The sequence below is a fragment of the Etheostoma cragini genome, chromosome 14 (assembly GCF_013103735.1).
Source record: "Etheostoma cragini isolate CJK2018 chromosome 14, CSU_Ecrag_1.0, whole genome shotgun sequence".
Classification (NCBI taxonomy): Eukaryota; Metazoa; Chordata; class Actinopteri; order Perciformes; family Percidae; genus Etheostoma; species Etheostoma cragini.
Window position 1 is genome coordinate 11,653,700 of NC_048420.1, and position 18,768 is coordinate 11,672,467.

The 18,768-nt window shown below is 38.7% G+C and overlaps 2 protein-coding genes across 4 annotated transcripts in view; one reads left to right on the top strand and one right to left on the bottom strand.

Annotated features, from left to right (window-relative positions):
* Positions 1-151: 151 nt before the first annotated feature.
* ndrg1a (N-myc downstream regulated 1a) lies at positions 152-13,809 on the top strand. 3 transcript variants are annotated; one of them, XM_034891354.1, is made up of 16 exons: positions 152-302; positions 4,575-4,649; positions 5,425-5,460; positions 8,358-8,463; positions 8,777-8,897; positions 9,231-9,293; positions 9,393-9,453; positions 9,943-10,029; positions 10,171-10,227; positions 10,324-10,427; positions 10,511-10,567; positions 10,673-10,724; positions 11,219-11,266; positions 11,720-11,755; positions 12,094-12,145; positions 13,040-13,809. In XM_034891354.1, exons 2-16 carry the CDS (start codon positions 4,593-4,595, stop codon positions 13,255-13,257), a joined length of 1,155 nt encoding a protein of 384 aa, XP_034747245.1. In that variant the 5' UTR covers positions 152-302; positions 4,575-4,592; the 3' UTR covers positions 13,258-13,809. The 3 variants fall into 3 exon arrangements, with proteins under 3 accessions (XP_034747245.1, XP_034747246.1, XP_034747247.1); XM_034891355.1 differs by lacking the exons at positions 152-302; positions 4,575-4,649; positions 5,425-5,460 and adding an exon at positions 7,468-7,738; XM_034891356.1 differs by lacking the exons at positions 152-302; positions 4,575-4,649; positions 5,425-5,460 and adding an exon at positions 7,532-7,732.
* Positions 13,810-14,236: 427 nt separating this feature from the next.
* Positions 14,237-18,768, bottom strand: part of ccn4a (cellular communication network factor 4a) — a 12,214-nt gene continuing 7,682 nt past the window's right edge. The window contains exons 3-5 of the mRNA XM_034891358.1: positions 16,734-16,988; positions 15,487-15,680; positions 14,237-15,383 (exon numbers count right to left, since the gene is read on the bottom strand). Coding sequence (XP_034747249.1) covers positions 15,084-15,383; positions 15,487-15,680; positions 16,734-16,988 — 749 coding nt within the window. The 3' untranslated portion in view covers positions 14,237-15,083. The remainder of the gene's footprint in view (positions 15,384-15,486; positions 15,681-16,733; positions 16,989-18,768) is intronic.

Sequence of the window (18,768 nt, forward strand, 5' to 3'; positions counted from 1 at the left end):
AGTCACTAGCTGTCATCTTCTTGCTCATCATGAACCCGCTGGAAGACTCAAGCTGCGTTATCAATCCCACAGCTGCGTTTGCCCAATAGAGAGCGCAGTGGGAAAAGTGGGCCGGGCTGCAAACCCCCGAGGCTTTATAAAAAAATTCCCTCATACATCCGCCTTGCACCGCACGTTATAAACAAAGCAACGCTGCTGTCACTGCAACTATTCGTGCTGTTTGAAACGAGAAACCAAGTTTTTGTGGACTTTTTTCATCTCTGAAGTGTTTATCTCAGGACAATCAGAACTTTAATCCACAGGTAGGTTTCTGCTCCAAGTGAAAAACGTTGGATGTTGTTATTAGCCTATTTTATAATATTTCTATTTTCTAAATAAGAAACTGCGCTGCACGTTGTTAGTCTATTTCTAGTTTTAGTAGACCACAAGTAATTTAAAAGGCCAAATCACAGAGAAAACATGGTGCATATATTTTAAAATGTGTTTAGATTTTTGTGCATATATGATCATGCAAAACACGAGCTATTTCATGTGCATGTACTTTTTGGGAGGGAATTTGTTTTAGTAATTTTTTTTCTTTAATAGTAGGTCACACGTGTGTGTAGCCATAGACTGTATAGCATGTAAGCAGGTACAGGAACTCATCATAAAGCAACATGCTTTTCACACAGTGACACTGAGAGCACGGGCACACACACACAAGCAGGAAGCTGTTATGGCAAAGGCTGCAAATATGAGAGCAATAATTGCATGATAAATCCTCGTTGTTTTCTAGCCATGATTTAAAGACAACAAACAAAATATGCATGAGGGTGTGAGCAGGGTAGTGCTTGCAGCTGGGTAAGTCAAATTGTAAAACATTTAAGTTTAGTTTTTTCAAATTAAGTTAAGGCAATTATTGCAGTCTGCCATTAGTTGGTACCAAAACAACACTGTATTGTGTATTTATAATTTTCCAGCTAATTCCAATGTTGAGCCAAATCCAGTCTTCAATTCTGTTTAAAAGGATATGAACCTGATCTCAGAATGTCTGCTGAGCTGTGTCGATACAGGAAGATACATCCCACAATAAGAGGCATCCGCTGCTTGAACCGCTGATGTTGTGATCCCCTCAAACCACCAGACTCTGACCCCCACCTAGCAACTTACTGTAGCAGTGGAGACACTCACGTTTTGATATCTTTTTACGATCTAAAAATGTAGGTCTGTGACAGCTTAGTCCAGCAGGCCTTCTGCGCTGATATTTCAGGACCAGGGATTTGACAGATTAAGCGAGTTCCCAAAGATTAGGGAAGCAATCATTGTTTCTGCAGATGGAAGCAGCGGGCATGGATTTAAAACTATATGGAGTCAAAGGAGGAAGGATGACCTGGCCTTGATTCTGGCTCCCTAATATTGAGACTTGCTGCCCAGATCTAATCAGTACGTATGTTCCTCTCTCTGTGTCCACAGAGAGTTTGAGCTCATGTTGTTTTGTTACTTGGATGTTCTGGCTTAAAGCAGTGTGTCATATCTCTGGATTTACTGTGGCAAAACAAGCACTAATGTGTTATAGGCCCACATAAGTGGTGTTGTTTTCCTCCCAGAGCTCAAGCCGCATCATCTCTCTCTCAAGTGTAAACATTGGATTTTCCAAAAAGCCTGCTTTTCATGAATTCACAAATAAAACCTGACCACAATAGTTATCTTTATTGTCAGAGCTTGAAAAAGTATTGGATTATGAATTGGATGGGGAGAGCGTATAGTTATGTAAAGGCTTTATTATAATAAACAAATTGTTTATTTCCAAATCTTGTTTCAGAAATATTGAAACCGTTCCGACCAGTATTTCATCAAAAGTATAGTTTGTATTCTATGCTATGCAGCTGATTTTTATGCTACGCATTTTGAATCATCCCAAACCCGTGTCCTCCCACTTTTTCCTGCTTGTGATTGCATAACACAGTTTCACTTCGGCCAGTTTCTTCCTCACAGCCTGACATTTTCTAAAAAAACTCATTAAAAAAACTAAACCCGTACATTAGCGAATCTGCATGTAGGAATCTGTTTGACCTGGTTAAAGACAATGTGCAACTGTTGCGAGTGACACCAAGACAGTTTTGAAGTGAAGCCAGTTTAAAGAGAGCCCCCGCTGAAGCAGCAACTAGATAAAAATCCCTGTGAGAAAAAGATACACTGCATGGGCATCACTTCCCTTTTTAATAGATTGTGTTTTGAGATTGCCAACTTTCTGATAATCTGAAACCCAACATACTGTAAAACTCTTCATAAATTGTATTAAATGTAGCAATGTTTGTCCATACCTACCGTTTGACCCGACATCTATCAAATTAGTTTGACAAATCATTACATACGTATCAAGACTCATGTGGTATCCTAATTGTAATAAGTTATAAGAATGCTGATCTTTAAGCTATGTAATTTACCTACCTATTAAGAATGATACTTCATTTCCTTACCCTGTTTCAGAAGTTATCTGCTAGTAAGTGATGTTCCAGAAGGAGGTGCTACTAGTTCTGAATCTGAGAATGTCCACCAACCGGATGACAACTCAAAAGATAGACAGTGGAAGTGCTAGTGAGACATGTGAAAGTAACTAATTAACCTGTAAAGATGTCATGCCTGCCCGTTTGCATTAAACTTGCTGACATATTTGGATGTTTAAACTAAAACACCGCCCTCCCTCCGCTTGGTCAGGTGAAACATTAGCTCAGCAAGGCTAACTGTTGGAGGCACACCGCTGATGTAAACAGCAGGTGACCTAGTTGTCTCCACAGCCAGGCTCTCCCTGTGCTGCCAACCTGCAAACAGGTGGTGATGGTGGCCAAGTGCAGAGGAAATCTGCACTCTGTTCTTGTTGTTATTGAACTCTATGTCTGGTTCTACACAGCAGTGTTTGGAAATGGGCTTAAAGGATTCCCCCCATGTTGATAATTCCCCCCGCCGCCCCCCCTGAAACTGATCTGAAACTGAGTCGTTTCATTTTTCAACATCATGAACATGACTTCTCTCACATGGCTGTGGAATCTCAACGGGGGCTGATCTCTTGTCCTCTTCAACAAAGCTCCTGCAGTGTGATGGCGGCCATGTTTTTGAAGTCCTCAGCAGAAAAATGAACCGGTTGTTTGATACTCCTCTTCCTCTGTGCTATTGAGAGATCCGGCTGGCTCCGGTCTCTGTTTTCTCAGCCAGAGGAGCATGTGTGTGTTTGTGTGTCCAGGGTGTTTTCTTCCAGACATCTCCACATTTTAAATGTGATCAATTCCTCAAAAAGACCACCTCACTTCGACTGTCACACTATAGTCCTGTATGTCGATGTTGTCCGCTCTAGCTGTATACAAAAACTAACTGAAAGACTAAGAGCGCAGATGGAATGAGTATGGAAAGTGCAAACATAGCAACTGCAAACAAAACGCAAACCAAAAAACAGAAAAGTGGCAGAATGCACAGTGCTAGAAAGCCAGCAAAAGGACGAAAAGAGGATGGGATGTTTTGATGGTAACCAGGGTGTCTGTTGCTTCCTGTCTGTGTGGGTCAGTGAAGGCTCCCTTCAGCAGGGGGACAGAGTAGGGCAGGCCCCGGGCTCACAGGAGCCAGTGGACAAAGAGCCCTCTTAACCAGCTAATTTGATTTGCATGCAGAGCCGGAGCCTTCCCCCTTTCCTCCAACACAGCATCATGACCAAGAGCACAATGTGCGCCTGGCTTCGACCCACAGCACAGTCTGCGCCTGGCTTCTCTTTACACTCCCCTTTTCTTCCTATATATATTTTTTTTTTTTTTTAATTCTACCCGGCCTTCTAAGTCTCTTTTTATAATATGTAAATTTACGGAACAGTCACTTTCTGTTGGTCTATCCCTCTTATTTCTTTTTTTGAAATATGCTCTCAATCTTGAAGCTATTATTAGAGAGGGACTGCTTCAGTTTTCCCTTCTGTAAGTCCTCTGTCTCTAAAAAACAACAACAACAACAACAACAACAACAACAACAACAAACAAACAAAAAAGCATATGACGACAAATTAGGCCACAACAGTGTTTTAGGTATGTTTCAGTAAAGTGAGAAGTACACTTTTTTTTTTTTTTTTGTCTCTTTCTACTAGAGCATTCCTTTACCTGTCACTGAGCCACATCAGTCTGCCTGCCTGTGTACCCTGTCTGCCATGTTGTCAGTCAGACATTCTCTCTTGTGAGGTGTGGCCCATTATTTGGTCTGCATGTCAGGGCAGCTCACAGCGCCAGGCTCTGCATGTTCCCGTGTCTGTACACCTGTATGGGTGTGTGCGGACGTGAGTGTCTGCAGGTCTATATTAGTTTTTTTATGAGCTATCTCATAAAACTACCCCACCCAAGTCAGTAAGTCAGCCTATAGCCTCCAACCTTTGCCACAGGTGTGGCTTTGTGGTTTTGGTTGAGTAAAATCTTTGTTCATTTAAAAGAAGAACCCTAAGTATTTTCCATAGTTTGGGAAAGCCACATATTTATGACAATTTATTTTTATTTTTTATTTTTTTACACTATCCAATATAACCTGAAGTGTACTCAAAAAATCATTTTGATCTCTCCCACTCCCAGGCTCTACAGCTCTTTGAAATGGATGAGATCCAGGTTGTTGAGTCCAAACCCCTGCTGGTTGACAGGGAACTGCCGGTATGTATTGTGAACCGAGCCAAGACAAACAGTGTTTGTAAAGAATTCTTAGAAAACCACTTGATTACTAGATTGCTCAGCTTTGCATGATTTAAACCTGACAATGAAGTTGCTTGTGTGGTTCATTAGTACATCTAATCAGATTGCTGCATGTGAGAGTTTGAGCACATTTAAATTAATGTCACAGGTGCAGTTCACAATGAAATACACAATCATAATTATAAATTACTAACATTATACCTTCTATAATTTCCAAATATTTTCTGACAAATTTGAGCCATTTTGTTTTTTTTAAAGGAGAATACACAAGTAAGAACTCAGAGCACTCAGTAATAGTTAATCTTCATCTAGATTTGCATTAAAATGGTTTTAAAAAAGGTTTTTTTGTAGTATCGTAGACGGAAACACACAATAATTGCACAATTAACAGTTCATAGTTGAGACTTAAACCATAATATCCTTGTCAAAATACATGAAAAAAAGTTTTTTAATCAAGGTCATAGCCATAGGCTAAACATTTTTATTTATTATTTTGTTTTAAACCAGATTGGGGTTAATTTAAATGAGTGGTAGGTCTGAAAGTAGTTTGCTATCCTTGTCGACAACTCCAAAGTTGTGCATTTGAAATGATACCCTGTTACTCATATGACAGAGATCATATGGATGTGAAAATACATTCAGTGACAGGATGGCGCCCTCAGGATATTAGATTATAGCATGTTGTAACGTAATTGCATTAGTTTTGTATTTTCATTACTCTGTTCTTTCCCCGCAGGGCCTGAGAGAGGCTGTGCAGCAGCTTGTGGTCAAGGTATGACGACGATGATGAGGATGATGATGATGATAATAGATGAATTTTATTTCTGTTTGTACATGAAATAAACTATTATTTACCACAGTTTGCAACTATATTAAACTGAAAGAGGAATAGGCTGAAGCCCAGGCTTATTTTTGCCTGTCTTATCCCACAATCCCCAGAATAGAATATACCCAGACATAATAGATATGTTTGCAGACACAAAGGATCCAGCATTAATCATACCTACCAGTTGTAAACCCAGTCTTATTATTGGAAGCTTGTGTTGACAGATGATTGTAATTACTGTGTTATTCTAGAAGTTATTATTTTAGTTTGTTTGATACCATCTAGTGGTGGATAAAAAGAAATACTCTGCTACGACTCAACATGCTGCTGCAGTGGCCCATCGATCAATGCAGTGACCTTTCATCCGCTGTGATTTTATTAAGACCGAAATCTAATTGTGCCTGTACTAATTCAGTCGGCTACTGAGAGTGATGAAACACACTTTGGACAGATAGGCTACTGAGCATCAACCCTTTTACTTTCCTCTCTAGCACATTTACACACACTTTGAATGGTATATGGGTGGTGCGGAGTATAGGGTGTTTTATTTTATTTTTTTACATTTTTTTTTATAGAAGCGTTGCTTAACTTCCAGGTACAGTGTCAGTATAAAGTTAATCTTTAATTGTCTCATACCCATACAGTACAACGTAGGGAAATTATATTACTGTATTTGAACCTATCTTAAGTATTAGGACAGCTACTTGGAGTTCTGTGTCTTGCTCTTTGACATGTGGCTGGAACCGCCATCCATAGCCATCCGTGGCTATGGGGCAACCACTCTGCCTCTGCGCCTCAAGCCACTATTATCAAAACTTCATTGCTTTAACTCAACCATGGTGGCTCCAGTCTTGGGGGGTCAAAGTGTCTGTGGTTAAGGGTTTTCTGGTCAGGCAGTTCAAGAAGTAAGAGACAATTTGCACTTAAAGCTGTTACACTGACGGGTAAGATGGAAGTTTCCAGCGCAATTGTTTGATATCTCTTTGGCAGCTAATTTTCCAAACACAAGTGGCGTAGCATTAGTTGAGGGTGACAATATTGCGGGTTTATTCCTGACTTTCATAATAAATGCATATGTACTTAACATGCACACATGTTGTTGTGTTGAGGATTGTCTCCGCAGTGAAGGCCGCTTGAGTTTGCCCAGCAGAGGTGGAGGGTGTGTGAAGTGAGGCACAGTGACTCCTTAGATGTTTATGTGTACTTTACAACCAGTAAATAGGATATACGCCTCTGTGGCTGTTTCTCCAAGGCAGATCTCATGCGGTCAAAACTGGTTTGAAAACTACCCAATAGGTCACTGCTAGACCTTCAAGTCAGGTCACCTTTGGGCAGATTCAATCTGCACACAAACAGTTTGATTTCAAAAATGTTATTTTGGTAAAAATATAGAAATGTAAGGGTGTATACAAGCATTTGTCTCATATAACACTGTTTTCAAAACAACAAATGTTTTGACATATTCACCGGTTTGTTTTCACAACATCTTTTAGACAGGATGTTGCACTCAAGAGTGTATATCTCATTTTGGAATATAATTCTTCAAATACACACACACACATGAGAATTACTGGCATTTAGAGTTCGAGCTTTTATGTTGAAATATTCTGGCTGAATTGCTTCTGGTTATATAAGCCTATCAAATCAGTCAGTCACTGACTGTTATAAAGTAGTTTTAGAAGAGGTTTCTGACTTTATCGAGTCTAAATCTGTCCGTATCGTTCTAGCCTTGGCCGCTGTGATACATTTTTATTATTTTAGCTTCCTTAGTAAGATTCCTCAGTTTAGCCATTATTTTTGGAACTATTTCCCCGAACTATTTCCACAATAACTGGTGTCTTCTTTTCCCACCATAATTTAGCATGTTTTCCTACTGATCACACACCCATATGTACTCACCATGTCAACACAGCCAATGCCCCTCTAATTGACATTGGTTGATCCAATTTAGGGATATCTCCATCTAGAGATAGCTTGTTTTGACCAGCCTGCAAGGCACCATGGGAGGCAGGGGGCTTAGCCCAACTGGTAAGCAGCAGGGTTATAAAATGCAGCTCCCAGAGCAGAGCTAAACAACTTCAGAGGATTACCAACATCTGAATCTAAAGCTCAGGGAGCCACTGTGACAATATTTCAGTAGCGGGCAGCGTTGAACTCCTCTCCTGCAAACATGGTTCTGGTGGATTCTGATGTGGAAATGATTGTTGCTGAGATTGAAGTCAGTGTGAGTAGACTAAAGGCTTTATTGAAATGCTTGCTTACTGAGTAGTTTCCGGTGAAGTGTTAAATTATGCTTCCTGCTGCAGTTGTAGAACTGGTGTCAGCACTGAAGTGCTCATAAAGAATTGTTTTATACTCTTTATATACTTTTGTGGCTTAAGTAATGAGCTCGATTTTAATGAGTGGACAATCTTTAAAATAGTAAAAAAAAGAGAAAAAAGGCCGTTTTGTAGTTTGCTTGGAAAGTAGTTTTAAAAATGGAAAGAAAGCATAAATAATTGATGGCATTAATTACCATATATTGTATAAAATTGAGTTACATTGTAAACTGAAGCTACTAAAACGTGTAGGGCATCATAAGTATGTTGGATTCACGTTGATGTAAATTTTCAGTCCTTTACTTGTTTTTTAACTTATTTTTTTGCTTTCAAACATTATCCAACAATAATTTGGTTGTCTCCCTGCAGTAACTCAGAAGTGCAACATGTTTCTCATCTTTTTAGCTTAAAACGGAATTCCTTGGGGTTTACTTGTAATTTTTGATCAATTGTTTTTGTTGTCCACACATTTTTTGTTATACACACATTTTATTCAAAGTTTGGTCATTTTTTTTGCGTCTATAGGAACATGATGTGGAGACTCCTCATGGAAGAATTCGCTGTACAATGAAGGGGGTTCCCAAGGGTGACAGACCGGTCATCCTCACCTTCCATGACATCGGACTAAACCGTAAGCCTTGCTCCCTCTTCAGTTCAATCTAGGTGAAACATATGTTGTTGTGTCTAAAGCCTTGGGGTGTTCTGACTTAAACGTACCACGTGGGACGAGATTAGGTTCTCCATCAAACTTGATATTGTTAAGTCTACTACATTACAGTATCTAAGCGTTTCCATGCTTACTGACCGTTTTTTTTTTTTTTTGTGAGGGTGTCAAATATTGTTAGACGATGAGGCCCAAAAACAAATGTATTCACCGGTTACTTGAGATAATTTCTACTTATCAGCCACTCATCCACCTCCCTTTTCTTTGGGCTGCTCTCTAGACAAAACTTGCTGGGACACTCTCTTCAACCATGAGGACATGTCAGAGATCATGCAGCACTTTGCTGTTTGTCACGTTGACGCCCTCGGGCAGCATGAGGGAGCTAATACCTTTTCCACTGGGTGAGCCATGCACACACACGCACAATCACAAAAACACAAACAAGCCCTTAATGTATGTCAAGCAGTTGGTGACCTTTGACTCGGCAGGTAGATCCTGTGCATGTGCTAAGACGACCTAATTTGAAGTGCGTTGCAGGGATAGGCGTTTATCTCGTTCAAGCTAATCTCGGCTTTAATGAGGGGGGGACTTTGCCTCACGTTAGCCCTCCCTAAGATGAACATGATATAAAAAAAGACAATGAAACATAAATGGTTAATACAAGCTGATAACAGAAATACGAAGCAATAGAGATCAGTGATAAGATTAAGATAAATATGCTTTTTGTCTTTCAGATATGAGTACCCTTCTATGGACCAACTCTCTGAGACCCTCCCACTGGTGTTAAAGCACTTTGGGTAAGTTGAGCTGCAGTTTTCACACCAACTGTTCACGCTCACATTTAAGAGTGTTTCTAACCTGTTGTTCTAACAGTTTCCATATATGTTTGAGCACAGGCTGAAGAGTGTTGTTGGAATGGGCATTGGAGCAGGGGCCTACATTCTGACCAGATTTGCTGTAAGTTTCCCCCTCCCCCTCTCAATCAGGCTTAATAATTATAAGTTTTAATCATTTAAGGATTAACAGAGCTAGCTAATGTGTTTCTTCTTTTTGCTGTTTTTGGCAATATAATGTTGCTTATTACTTGAGCCTGCTGAGCCATAAAAGCTTCCAGATTGGAATGTTCCAGATCAGCTCAGTAGGACGTCTCACTCTTTTGACAAGGCGGACAGAGATAGAACTTTTAACTCTTTGATGCTGCCTTCTCTGTAACTTAATCAAGTGTGCATCATTGCACTATATGTATATAAATATTTCATTTCAAATGTATATGAGCAGGAAAGCCTCTTTGTAACACAGAATATATTACGCATTAGAATTAAACAAAAATTGAATTATAAATTCACTTGGGGATAAAGGTTTTTGCACATATTTACCTCAATACAGCATTGTATGTTGCAGTAATAAATCACTTTTTTCGTTGTTTTTTTTTCTGTTTGTCTTTAGCTGGACTACCCGAACATGGTGGAGGGGCTGTTGCTCATCAATATCAACCCATGTGCTGAGGGATGGATGGACTGGGCTGCACACAAGGTAATCATACATGCATAATGAACATTTAAAATTAGTGTCTGATACCCCACCAGAGGCTAACTGGTAATTGAGAATTTTGGACTGGCACAGCTAACAAACGCAGCATTAAAAGCTAAATGCGGTTTTTGTGTCTAATTTCAGATCAGCGGCTGGACCAATGCCATGCCTGACATGATCATCACCCACCTCTTTGGAAAGGTACTGATTCAAATTCTCTTTGAGTTGTTAACTAAAACTTTCTAGGCCTTTTTTTGGTCTCAGTGAGTCAAATAAATGTTGTTTGGTCACCCCCAGGAGGAGATCAACACCAACCAGGACCTAATTGGAACATACCGTCACCACATCATGAATGACATGAACCCGTTTAACCTGCATCTATTTGTCAAGTCCTACGAAAGGTAAAGAAAAAACATCAAAGTCAGATGGCTAGAAATACAAAAAGTTTTTATTTTTTTATTTATAATAATGTCTCTCTCTACAGTCGGAGGGATCTGGAAATTGAGAGGCCGATCCCCGGAAGCAACGTCAGGACCCTCAAGTAGGTTGTCATTAAGCAACAATCAGCAACATGACCCTCTGCACATTTTATTTTAAATCACAATATTATATTAAATATGTAATTGTATGTGTCTCCCTTATACAGGTGCCATTGTCTGCTTGTGGTTGGCGACAGCTCTCCTGCTGTGGAGGCTGTGGTGAGTTAAAACGCAATCTCAGTTGTTCACACAGCCATTTAAAAAAAAGGCTCTAATGCTAATCCAGCTGACTTGTGCTGGATGTGTTTTCCATTCACTCCACTCACCTGTTTAAGCCTAACCGATGTGCATGATTAAATACTTAAGGACAACAGTTTAACATGACTTAGGCAACAACAAAGTTGGGAACAGCTATCAAGTGACAGAGTAGTTTCAATCTGTTAAAGTTGAGAGGATTGTGACTGTTACTGCTTTTAGCTCAGAGAGGCGCCCCAAATCCCCTAAACACCACTACTGAATTGTTCATCTTTTATGAGCCATATCCAGTAATTATAAGTGATACATTAAAGCCTTTTTTCAATTTGTAGTTCAACAAAATGTAACTTTTATTGTACCTTATTTTAGCCATTGCAATTTACATATTCAACATGCAATATGTGACCACTAATAATATGAGATACTTTACTGAATAGATGTGTTAATTGTACCCACAGGTTGAGTGCAACACCAAGCTGGATCCAACCAAGGCGACCCTGCTTAAGGTACAAGGGCCTCCTCCACCTCCTGTCCCTTGTCCTCATTCAGATTATAATAGCCTTGTTGGAAACACATAGGCTGATAAGATTCCAGTGGCTCAGCATTTATCTGGTGACATATTAACCATGGGTAAAGCTGAATGAGGCAATGTGCGTATGCGTATCGCCTCTGAGAACGCAATCTGCTGCAACTGACCTACTTGTATTGGCCCATGGCAACCTTTTATGATCCACGACTAAAACCAAATGGCTGTTTAAGCTAAAATGGGTGCCATTTATTGGGGTTAACTGTTTAGGGTCTAGAGGAACAATGATTGGAGGTAGCAGGGACAAGGTGTCATGCATTTTCAAATGGGACATGTTGAGTGTAATGGTGTGTGTCTTCTGCTGTGTGAATGTTCAAGCACCAACATGCTAAATGCTAATGGCCTCTTTCGTGTTTTCCCCTCCCCTCTCCAGATGGCTGACTGCGGAGGCATGCCCCAGGTGGACCAGGTGTGTATGTTTGTGTGACAGAAACAGAAAAGCTTTGCTAAAACACTGTAAATGTTGTAGAGCAAGGCTGGATAATCAGAACACAGGGTAAGGTGGATGGATGGCATAAGAAGGTTGCACGTAAGAGCATTAGGAAGTGGCAGACATGAACCACAGTTGTCAGGTTGTAATCCTCCACCCTGCGTAGCACCTGCTCATGACAGCTGTCATATCTTAGACCCTGAGCCATAAGCTGCTGGATGAGAGAGTGAGTCTGTCAATGTTATGTAAACAAGTATGATGATGATGATGATGATGATAAAAGGACTAATTATCTCCCTATTTTTTTCTCTCTGCAGCCTGCCAAACTGACAGAAGCTTTCAAGTACTTCATTCAGGGCATGGGATACAGTAAGTATTCAAGGCATGCAATATTTTTTTTCCTTGGTGACATGCGCTTCCCAGGAATGTTGCAATTTTCTTTTCTTTTTTTTCTTTTTGAAGTACTCATATTATGCTCTCTGGCTTTTCCCCCTTTTCTATACTGTGTTATATATCTTTTCGTCCACGTTATAGGTTTACAACGTGTAAAAGACCAAAGTCCACCCCAAAGGGACTTACCATCTCCAACAGCCAAACCGCTCTATTGTAGTCCAACTTTTACTTCCGTGACGAACGTGCGTCACTTTAGAAGACGTTCCAATGCCCGCTTAGCTTCTAGTGTGGCATGCCCTTACACTCTGCTTCTGAGTGGGTAGTAATCTTTACCTAGCTACTGTGCATGTGCAACTCCCAAAAAAGATAGAAGTGTGATACCACACTCTGTAGTTAAAACGGAGAGCTCAAGACACAGGGTGAAAAGACAAAAACACATTTTTTTAAATTTTTTTTTATTAAACCCAATAAACCTATTCTGATATATAACCTCTGCACAAAATTATAAACCGGAAAATTATGATGATGTGAGCACTTTAAACATTGAACTTTTTTTTGTGCCATGAGTGTTTGCCGAGTTCAGCCACATTCTCCTCTTAACCCCTTTGTTGGTGTTGGTTAATAAATGACCCATGTACTCACAGTGTAACAAGAACTCCAAAGCCAAAGGTCAACTCCAGATGTTTATTATACTACAAAGTGTGCAGTGTTTAAGAACTAGTCAAATTTTAAAAGCTGTACCACTGAAGAATTGTTTTTGCAAAACTGTACAAATTTACTTAAATGATCATACTTATATGATCATATAAAAAAAATCAGGCAAAAACCGTGCCTTCACTAACTCCTTCTCTTCTCCTCCCCTCCCCTCAGTGCCCTCTGCTGGCATGACTCGCCTGGTCCGCTCCCGGACTGCCTCCAGCTCAAGCGTCACCTCCTTTGATGGCAACCGCTCCCGCTCTCACACCAGCGAGGGAAACCGCTCCCGCTCTCACACAAACGAGGGCAGCCGCGGACGCTCCCACACGGAGGGCACGGCCAACAGCAACGTAGACCAAGCCGTGCCAAAGTCCACTCAAGTGTCCTGCTAAGTGAACCTTCACTCTCCAGGCACCCAAACCTCTCAAGGTCCCTTCGGGTTTTGCTGTGCTGCCTCTAACTGACACACACATAACTACACACATACACACAAATGTGGAGAGGGACATTAACATAGCATTCCTGGAATTGTAAAAATGCACAATGGACACTCACATGCAGACTATTTGATGCAGCTGAGATGCCCTAATTTGAAAATAAGATGTCTTTTGAGTAGGAGGTCAGTGTCAGTGTATGTCTGTAGTCACTCTGAAGGACTCAAACATATCTGAACAGAAAATGCTCCTGAGCTTCTTGGTCAGGTGAATGTTAAGTTAGGGGCAACACAGCATTTGAGAACACCGAAGCTGCGAATGTTGGAGAAAGCTGTGGCTACAAGAACACCAGCTTGTTCATGTATCTCTCATACGTAATGTGTAAAAAAGAAAAATTTAAAAAAAAAGTATTTCCATCTCTGCATTACCTTATCCCGGTTTTATCCATTTTTACCATATTGATACAGCTCTCTTAAATATAACTGACTGTAAATGACAGTTTTGTCTGTTCTAACTGTAATTGTGTGATCATTTATTCTTTATCTTCCATGTCTGAAGTGTTGTTGCTTGTGCATTAGAGCAGATTTGTAGATGTTGAGAGAGAGAGAGATGGAAAGAGAAGGTACTTGGATAAATGAAAATGGCAGTTTTCCTCACAAATTGCTATGTAACATTGAGGGAAAGACTTCCAGTATATCATGTACATACAGCAAATAATATTGTTTCACCATGCCAATATCTATTATCCTTGAGTTTTTTTTTTTCTTCTTTCAAAACCTCTTTTTAACAATTACACATCTGTTCTCCGGTGAACTTACATCTTTCAGGAATCAAACAGTGATTTTAAGTACATTCCAACAAGGCTGTATGCTTTGTCGTGAATCAAAACACTAAAACAGAAAATTCTTAAGTTTTTACATTGACTGCTTTATTAATATTATGATGATTTCTATGCAATCAAGCACAATGGAACAAAGATGTGCCATGGAATATTTCTTGTTTTTTTTGTTGTTTTTTAGACGTGATGCTCCTGTGGTTGTGGATTTTTTTTTTTGGTGAGTGAAGTGATGGGTCCACATGTTAACATGAGGATAGCCATAGAACTTACCTGACACCTTCTACTCCTGTATTTTACTTGCACTACCGCAACATTTTGCTTTGTAGAAGACATACACAGCTTTTTAAAGATGCACAACTGTCTAATGCTGTAGACAAAGGATTAAAATGACATAACAATTTGTATTTATTAAAAAAATTACAATAAAAACATCTTGTAACTGATCTTTCCCGATACTGTCATTATTGCATATTAAGACATGTGGTCCTAAAATAAGGCTTTGTCTTTGACCTCTCAGTCAATTTCTGCCTTTTTTTTTTTTAAACATTTATTATAAAGTATTCATGAAATAGAAAGGAAAAAAGTCTACAGTAAAGCTTTATCTAAGTTGACTTGTGAGTTTAAGACAATGTCGAAAGCATCTCACAAACACTACATATGTTATTACATATGCAAAAAGCTACATAAATAAATTAAGCCTTCAACTTTCACACACTGGCATTTGCAAAGCAGTTCTTCAAATATTCTTCAAAAGCACATCATGCTTTATGAATCCAATCTGGAGACACATATATAATTCATATTTACAGATTTTTCCAATGGGAAAAAAAAACATAAGAAAATCCCTTTTACATAATTACACACAACACAAACCATTGCATAAGAGAAAAAGAAGCCAGGAGAAAATCAGGATCCTCCCATAGGCAGAAAGCATGATTGCCACCTGTTAGTTCATGATTTCTGGGTGACCATAGTAACTCTCCAAGTCGGCGAAGATGTCGTTGGGGTTTTTGCAGCTGAGGTTACAGAAGCAAGCCTGGACCCACAGCATCTTCCACGTGAATCCCGTCCCATTGGGACACTCAAACTCTACGTCAATGGTTTTGGACTTGTAGGGGATGCAGCAGCGCTCATCTGTGCAGACGCCGCAGTATTTGGGTCTGTACTGCTTCCTGCTGGTGCAGCCAGAGATGGTGAGGTTTGAGGGCAATTCATCCCTGTATATGTTCAGACATTTCTTTCCTGGCTGATGAAAGAAGGGAGTAGAAAGGTGTAAGGTCAGGGAACCAACATGCAGTTTTCATCATTTAATTTGTTTAACCGCTTAAGATACTAAACAGAATCACCACCTTGATGTGTTTGGTGATGTCGACCTCACAGGGCCGCAGGTTGCAAAGGCGAGATTCTCTGACCAGCTCACACTGCTCGTTGGCATTAGAGATCCTCAGAGACAGGCCGCGGCCACACGTCTTAGAGCAGGGGCTCCACGAGGTAGTCTGGGTAATGCAGTTCTTGTGCCAGCTCCTGGTCTCAGCTGGCGGAGCTAGATCAGAGAAGTGAGGTCAATAGATCATTTCGACAAATTGCTACAAATATTTACACAGTTTATTTGTTATACAGACTGATATAACTAAAAATAATAATATTAATAATAATAATAATAATAATAATAATTATAATAATAACCAAAATAAAAAACTAAAGCATAAAATGATTAATGATTAAGATTTCACCATAATGATTTAACTTGGCAGCGGAGAAGAGTCAAAAGCCCTGAAAGAGAAGCTATTACCAAGAGAAGCATAGGTACACTGTCTCCCCTTCTTTTTTTGATCTACATCTTTAAATTATGTTTGCCTTGTAATCTGGATCTGATTTGTATCTTTATGCAACACAAAGAGATCTTCGTTCACATTGATCCCTCCACAGCACTGCTGAAATACAGGACTGGAAACTGGACATGACCCAAAAACAGTGTGAGGGCTTCCACAGGAAAGGAGTGGTCTGTCCCTGCACACACACCCAAACCTCATGATCCGCTTGGACTCCCACATGTGTTTATTGCCAATTCCAAACACAGCTGCTGCTATCAAATCCAAGCTTATCCATCTGATATTGAAAAAACAATATAAATTGTACTTTGCGTTCCTTGGCCTCTTATATGTACAATACATGAAACTGTACATATGAAGTTATTCAGTGAACTGCATCTACAATGATATACTCCAGATTACTTTCTCTAAAAAGCCTCCTGAACTTAAGAATTGGTTTACATCATCATTGTTATAAAGCAATGACAATCATTCCCTAGTTTATTCCCTCTCACTAGTTTTGGGGTTTTCTTCAAACACTTCATTACTAAATCAAAGCATTCCTTTTGATTTAGTTTGCATTGATGTTTTCAGAATTTTCATTTCAGCATATTGGGACTTGTAAAAAAGAAAAAGTTTGCAAGATAAAGCCTAACTTCACCAAGCAAGAGCAAACATGAACCCTCTGGTAGTATCTCTAGTATATATATATATATATATATATATATATATATATATATATATATATATATATATATATGTATAAAATATATAAGGCGTCCTACTCTCTACTGCATGTCGCGGCGCCGTCTTGCGCCCTCTTTTGGGTTCATCACAGATCCATTGCTCACAGCATTGTCCCCGGACTTTGACCCGCAGTGGGGTTTGGCACCAAACCCGCGGAGGCTGGGACTCTGTGCACAGCGCCACACAGCCGATGGCACCGTTCACACAAACACACTCGTATTTGCAGTTGGGCTTGAAGCTCTGCCCATTACGGTAGATCACACCATCATGCTCACAGCCTGTTCCAACCATATCTGGAAGAGAGGAACAACAAGCAGTCGATCACATATTTTATAGACATGCAAGGCAAACCGCACACATGGAAGTCAGGTCACAATGTTGTTGCATTTAGAATCGTAATAAAGTAATTGTGAATAAAATGATTTTAGTATGTAAAAATCTATGACATTGTAGGTGAACCAGGGAATGCACTTCCCGCAGAAAATGCTTGTGAATGCTAAAATAATAAATTACTAAAGCTAAACTGGATTGCTGGCATAATTGTCATAAAAGAAGGTGAAGTAGTGACAATAGTCGAAGAAAAGGGGGAAAGGTTGTAATTAGTAAAAATTTGAATTGAAAAGTTGTATAAAAACAATTATGTGTCAAACAAAGGTGGATTATTTTAAGGTTATAAAAAGAAGAAACCTCATAGTATAGCATGTTGAAAAGTCTTAGTAGAGGAATGTCAAAAAATGATAAAAAAATCATTTTATGGCATGTAGAAAGAAATGATGAAAAACTCATTGAAAAAAGGGTTAAAAAGTCATAGTATATTGTCTATAGTGTATATATGTCAACAAAAGTCCTAGTATCATATGTCAAAAAAAATCATAAAAGTCATAGTAGAGTATGTCAACAAAAGTCATAGTATCATATGTTGAAAAAAGTTATAGAAAAGTCATAGTATAGTACGTTAAAGAAGTCATATTATACTATTTTGACAGAAATGATAAAAAAGAAATTGTTTAGTATGTTGAATAAATTCATAGTCAAAAGCAGTTATCAAAAAGCCATAGTATAGTATGTTGAAAAAAGTGATAAAAAAGCCATAGTATAGTATGTCAAAAGAAGTAATACAGAAATTCATTCTATAGCATGTCCAAAAGACAAAGTGTAGCCAAGGTCAGGGAAACTTTAACATGTGGCCAAACGAGCTTGGGATTGATCCGCAAAGCTTGTGGTTATAGAACAACCATTCTACCTCTGAAAAAAGTGATTAAAAAGCCATAGTATAGTATGTAAAAAAGTGATGAAAAACCAAAGTATATTGTGTCAAAAAGTGATGAAAAGTCATATTATAGTATGTAAAAGAGTGATTAAAAAGCCATAGTATAGTATGTCAAAAAATTGTAAAAAGTCATAGTATCGTGTGTCAAAAAGTACTAAAAAGCCATAGTATAATATGTAAAAAAAAAAGTAATAATGAAGCCATAGTGTAGCATGTCAAGAAGTGATAAAAAGTCATAGTATAGTATGTCAAAAAGTGATAAAAAGTCATAGTAAAGTATGTAAAAAAGGGATGAAAAGCCATAGTATAGTGTGTAAAAAAGTGATAAAAGGTCATAGTATAGTATGTCAAAAAGTGATAAAAAGTCACAGTATAATATGTCAAAAAGTGATAAAAGTCACGGTATAGTGTGTCAAAAAGTGATGAAAAATCATGGTATAGTATGTCAAAAAGTGATAAAAAGTCACAGTATAATATGTCAAAAAGTGATAAAAGGTCATAGTATAGTGTGTCAAAAACTGATAAAAAGCCATAGTATAGTATGTCAAAAAATGATAAAAAGTCATAGTATAGTATGTCAAAAAGTGATAAAAAGCCATAGTATAGTATGTTAAAAAGGGACAAAAAGTCCTTGTATAGTATGTCAAAAATTAATAAAAAGCCATAGTATAGTATGTCAAAAAATGATAAAAATCCATAGTATTGTATGTCAAAAAGTAATAATGAAGCCATAGTATAGTATGTCAAAAAATGATAAAAAGCCATAGTATAGTATGTCAAAAAGTGATAAAAAGCCATAGTAT

Bases quoted from the DNA above. Each gene is read 5' to 3' on its own strand.
- ndrg1a (XM_034891354.1), top strand. From the start codon at position 4,593: ATGGATGAGATCCAGGTTGTTGAGTCCAAACCCCTGCTGGTTGACAGG. The intron at 9,294-9,392 runs GTAAGTTGAGCT...GTTTGAGCACAG, and splicing joins CTGGTGTTAAAGCACTTTGG to GCTGAAGAGTGTTGTTGGAA. The intron at 10,725-11,218 runs GTGAGTTAAAAC...TTGTACCCACAG, and splicing joins CTCCTGCTGTGGAGGCTGTG to GTTGAGTGCAACACCAAGCT.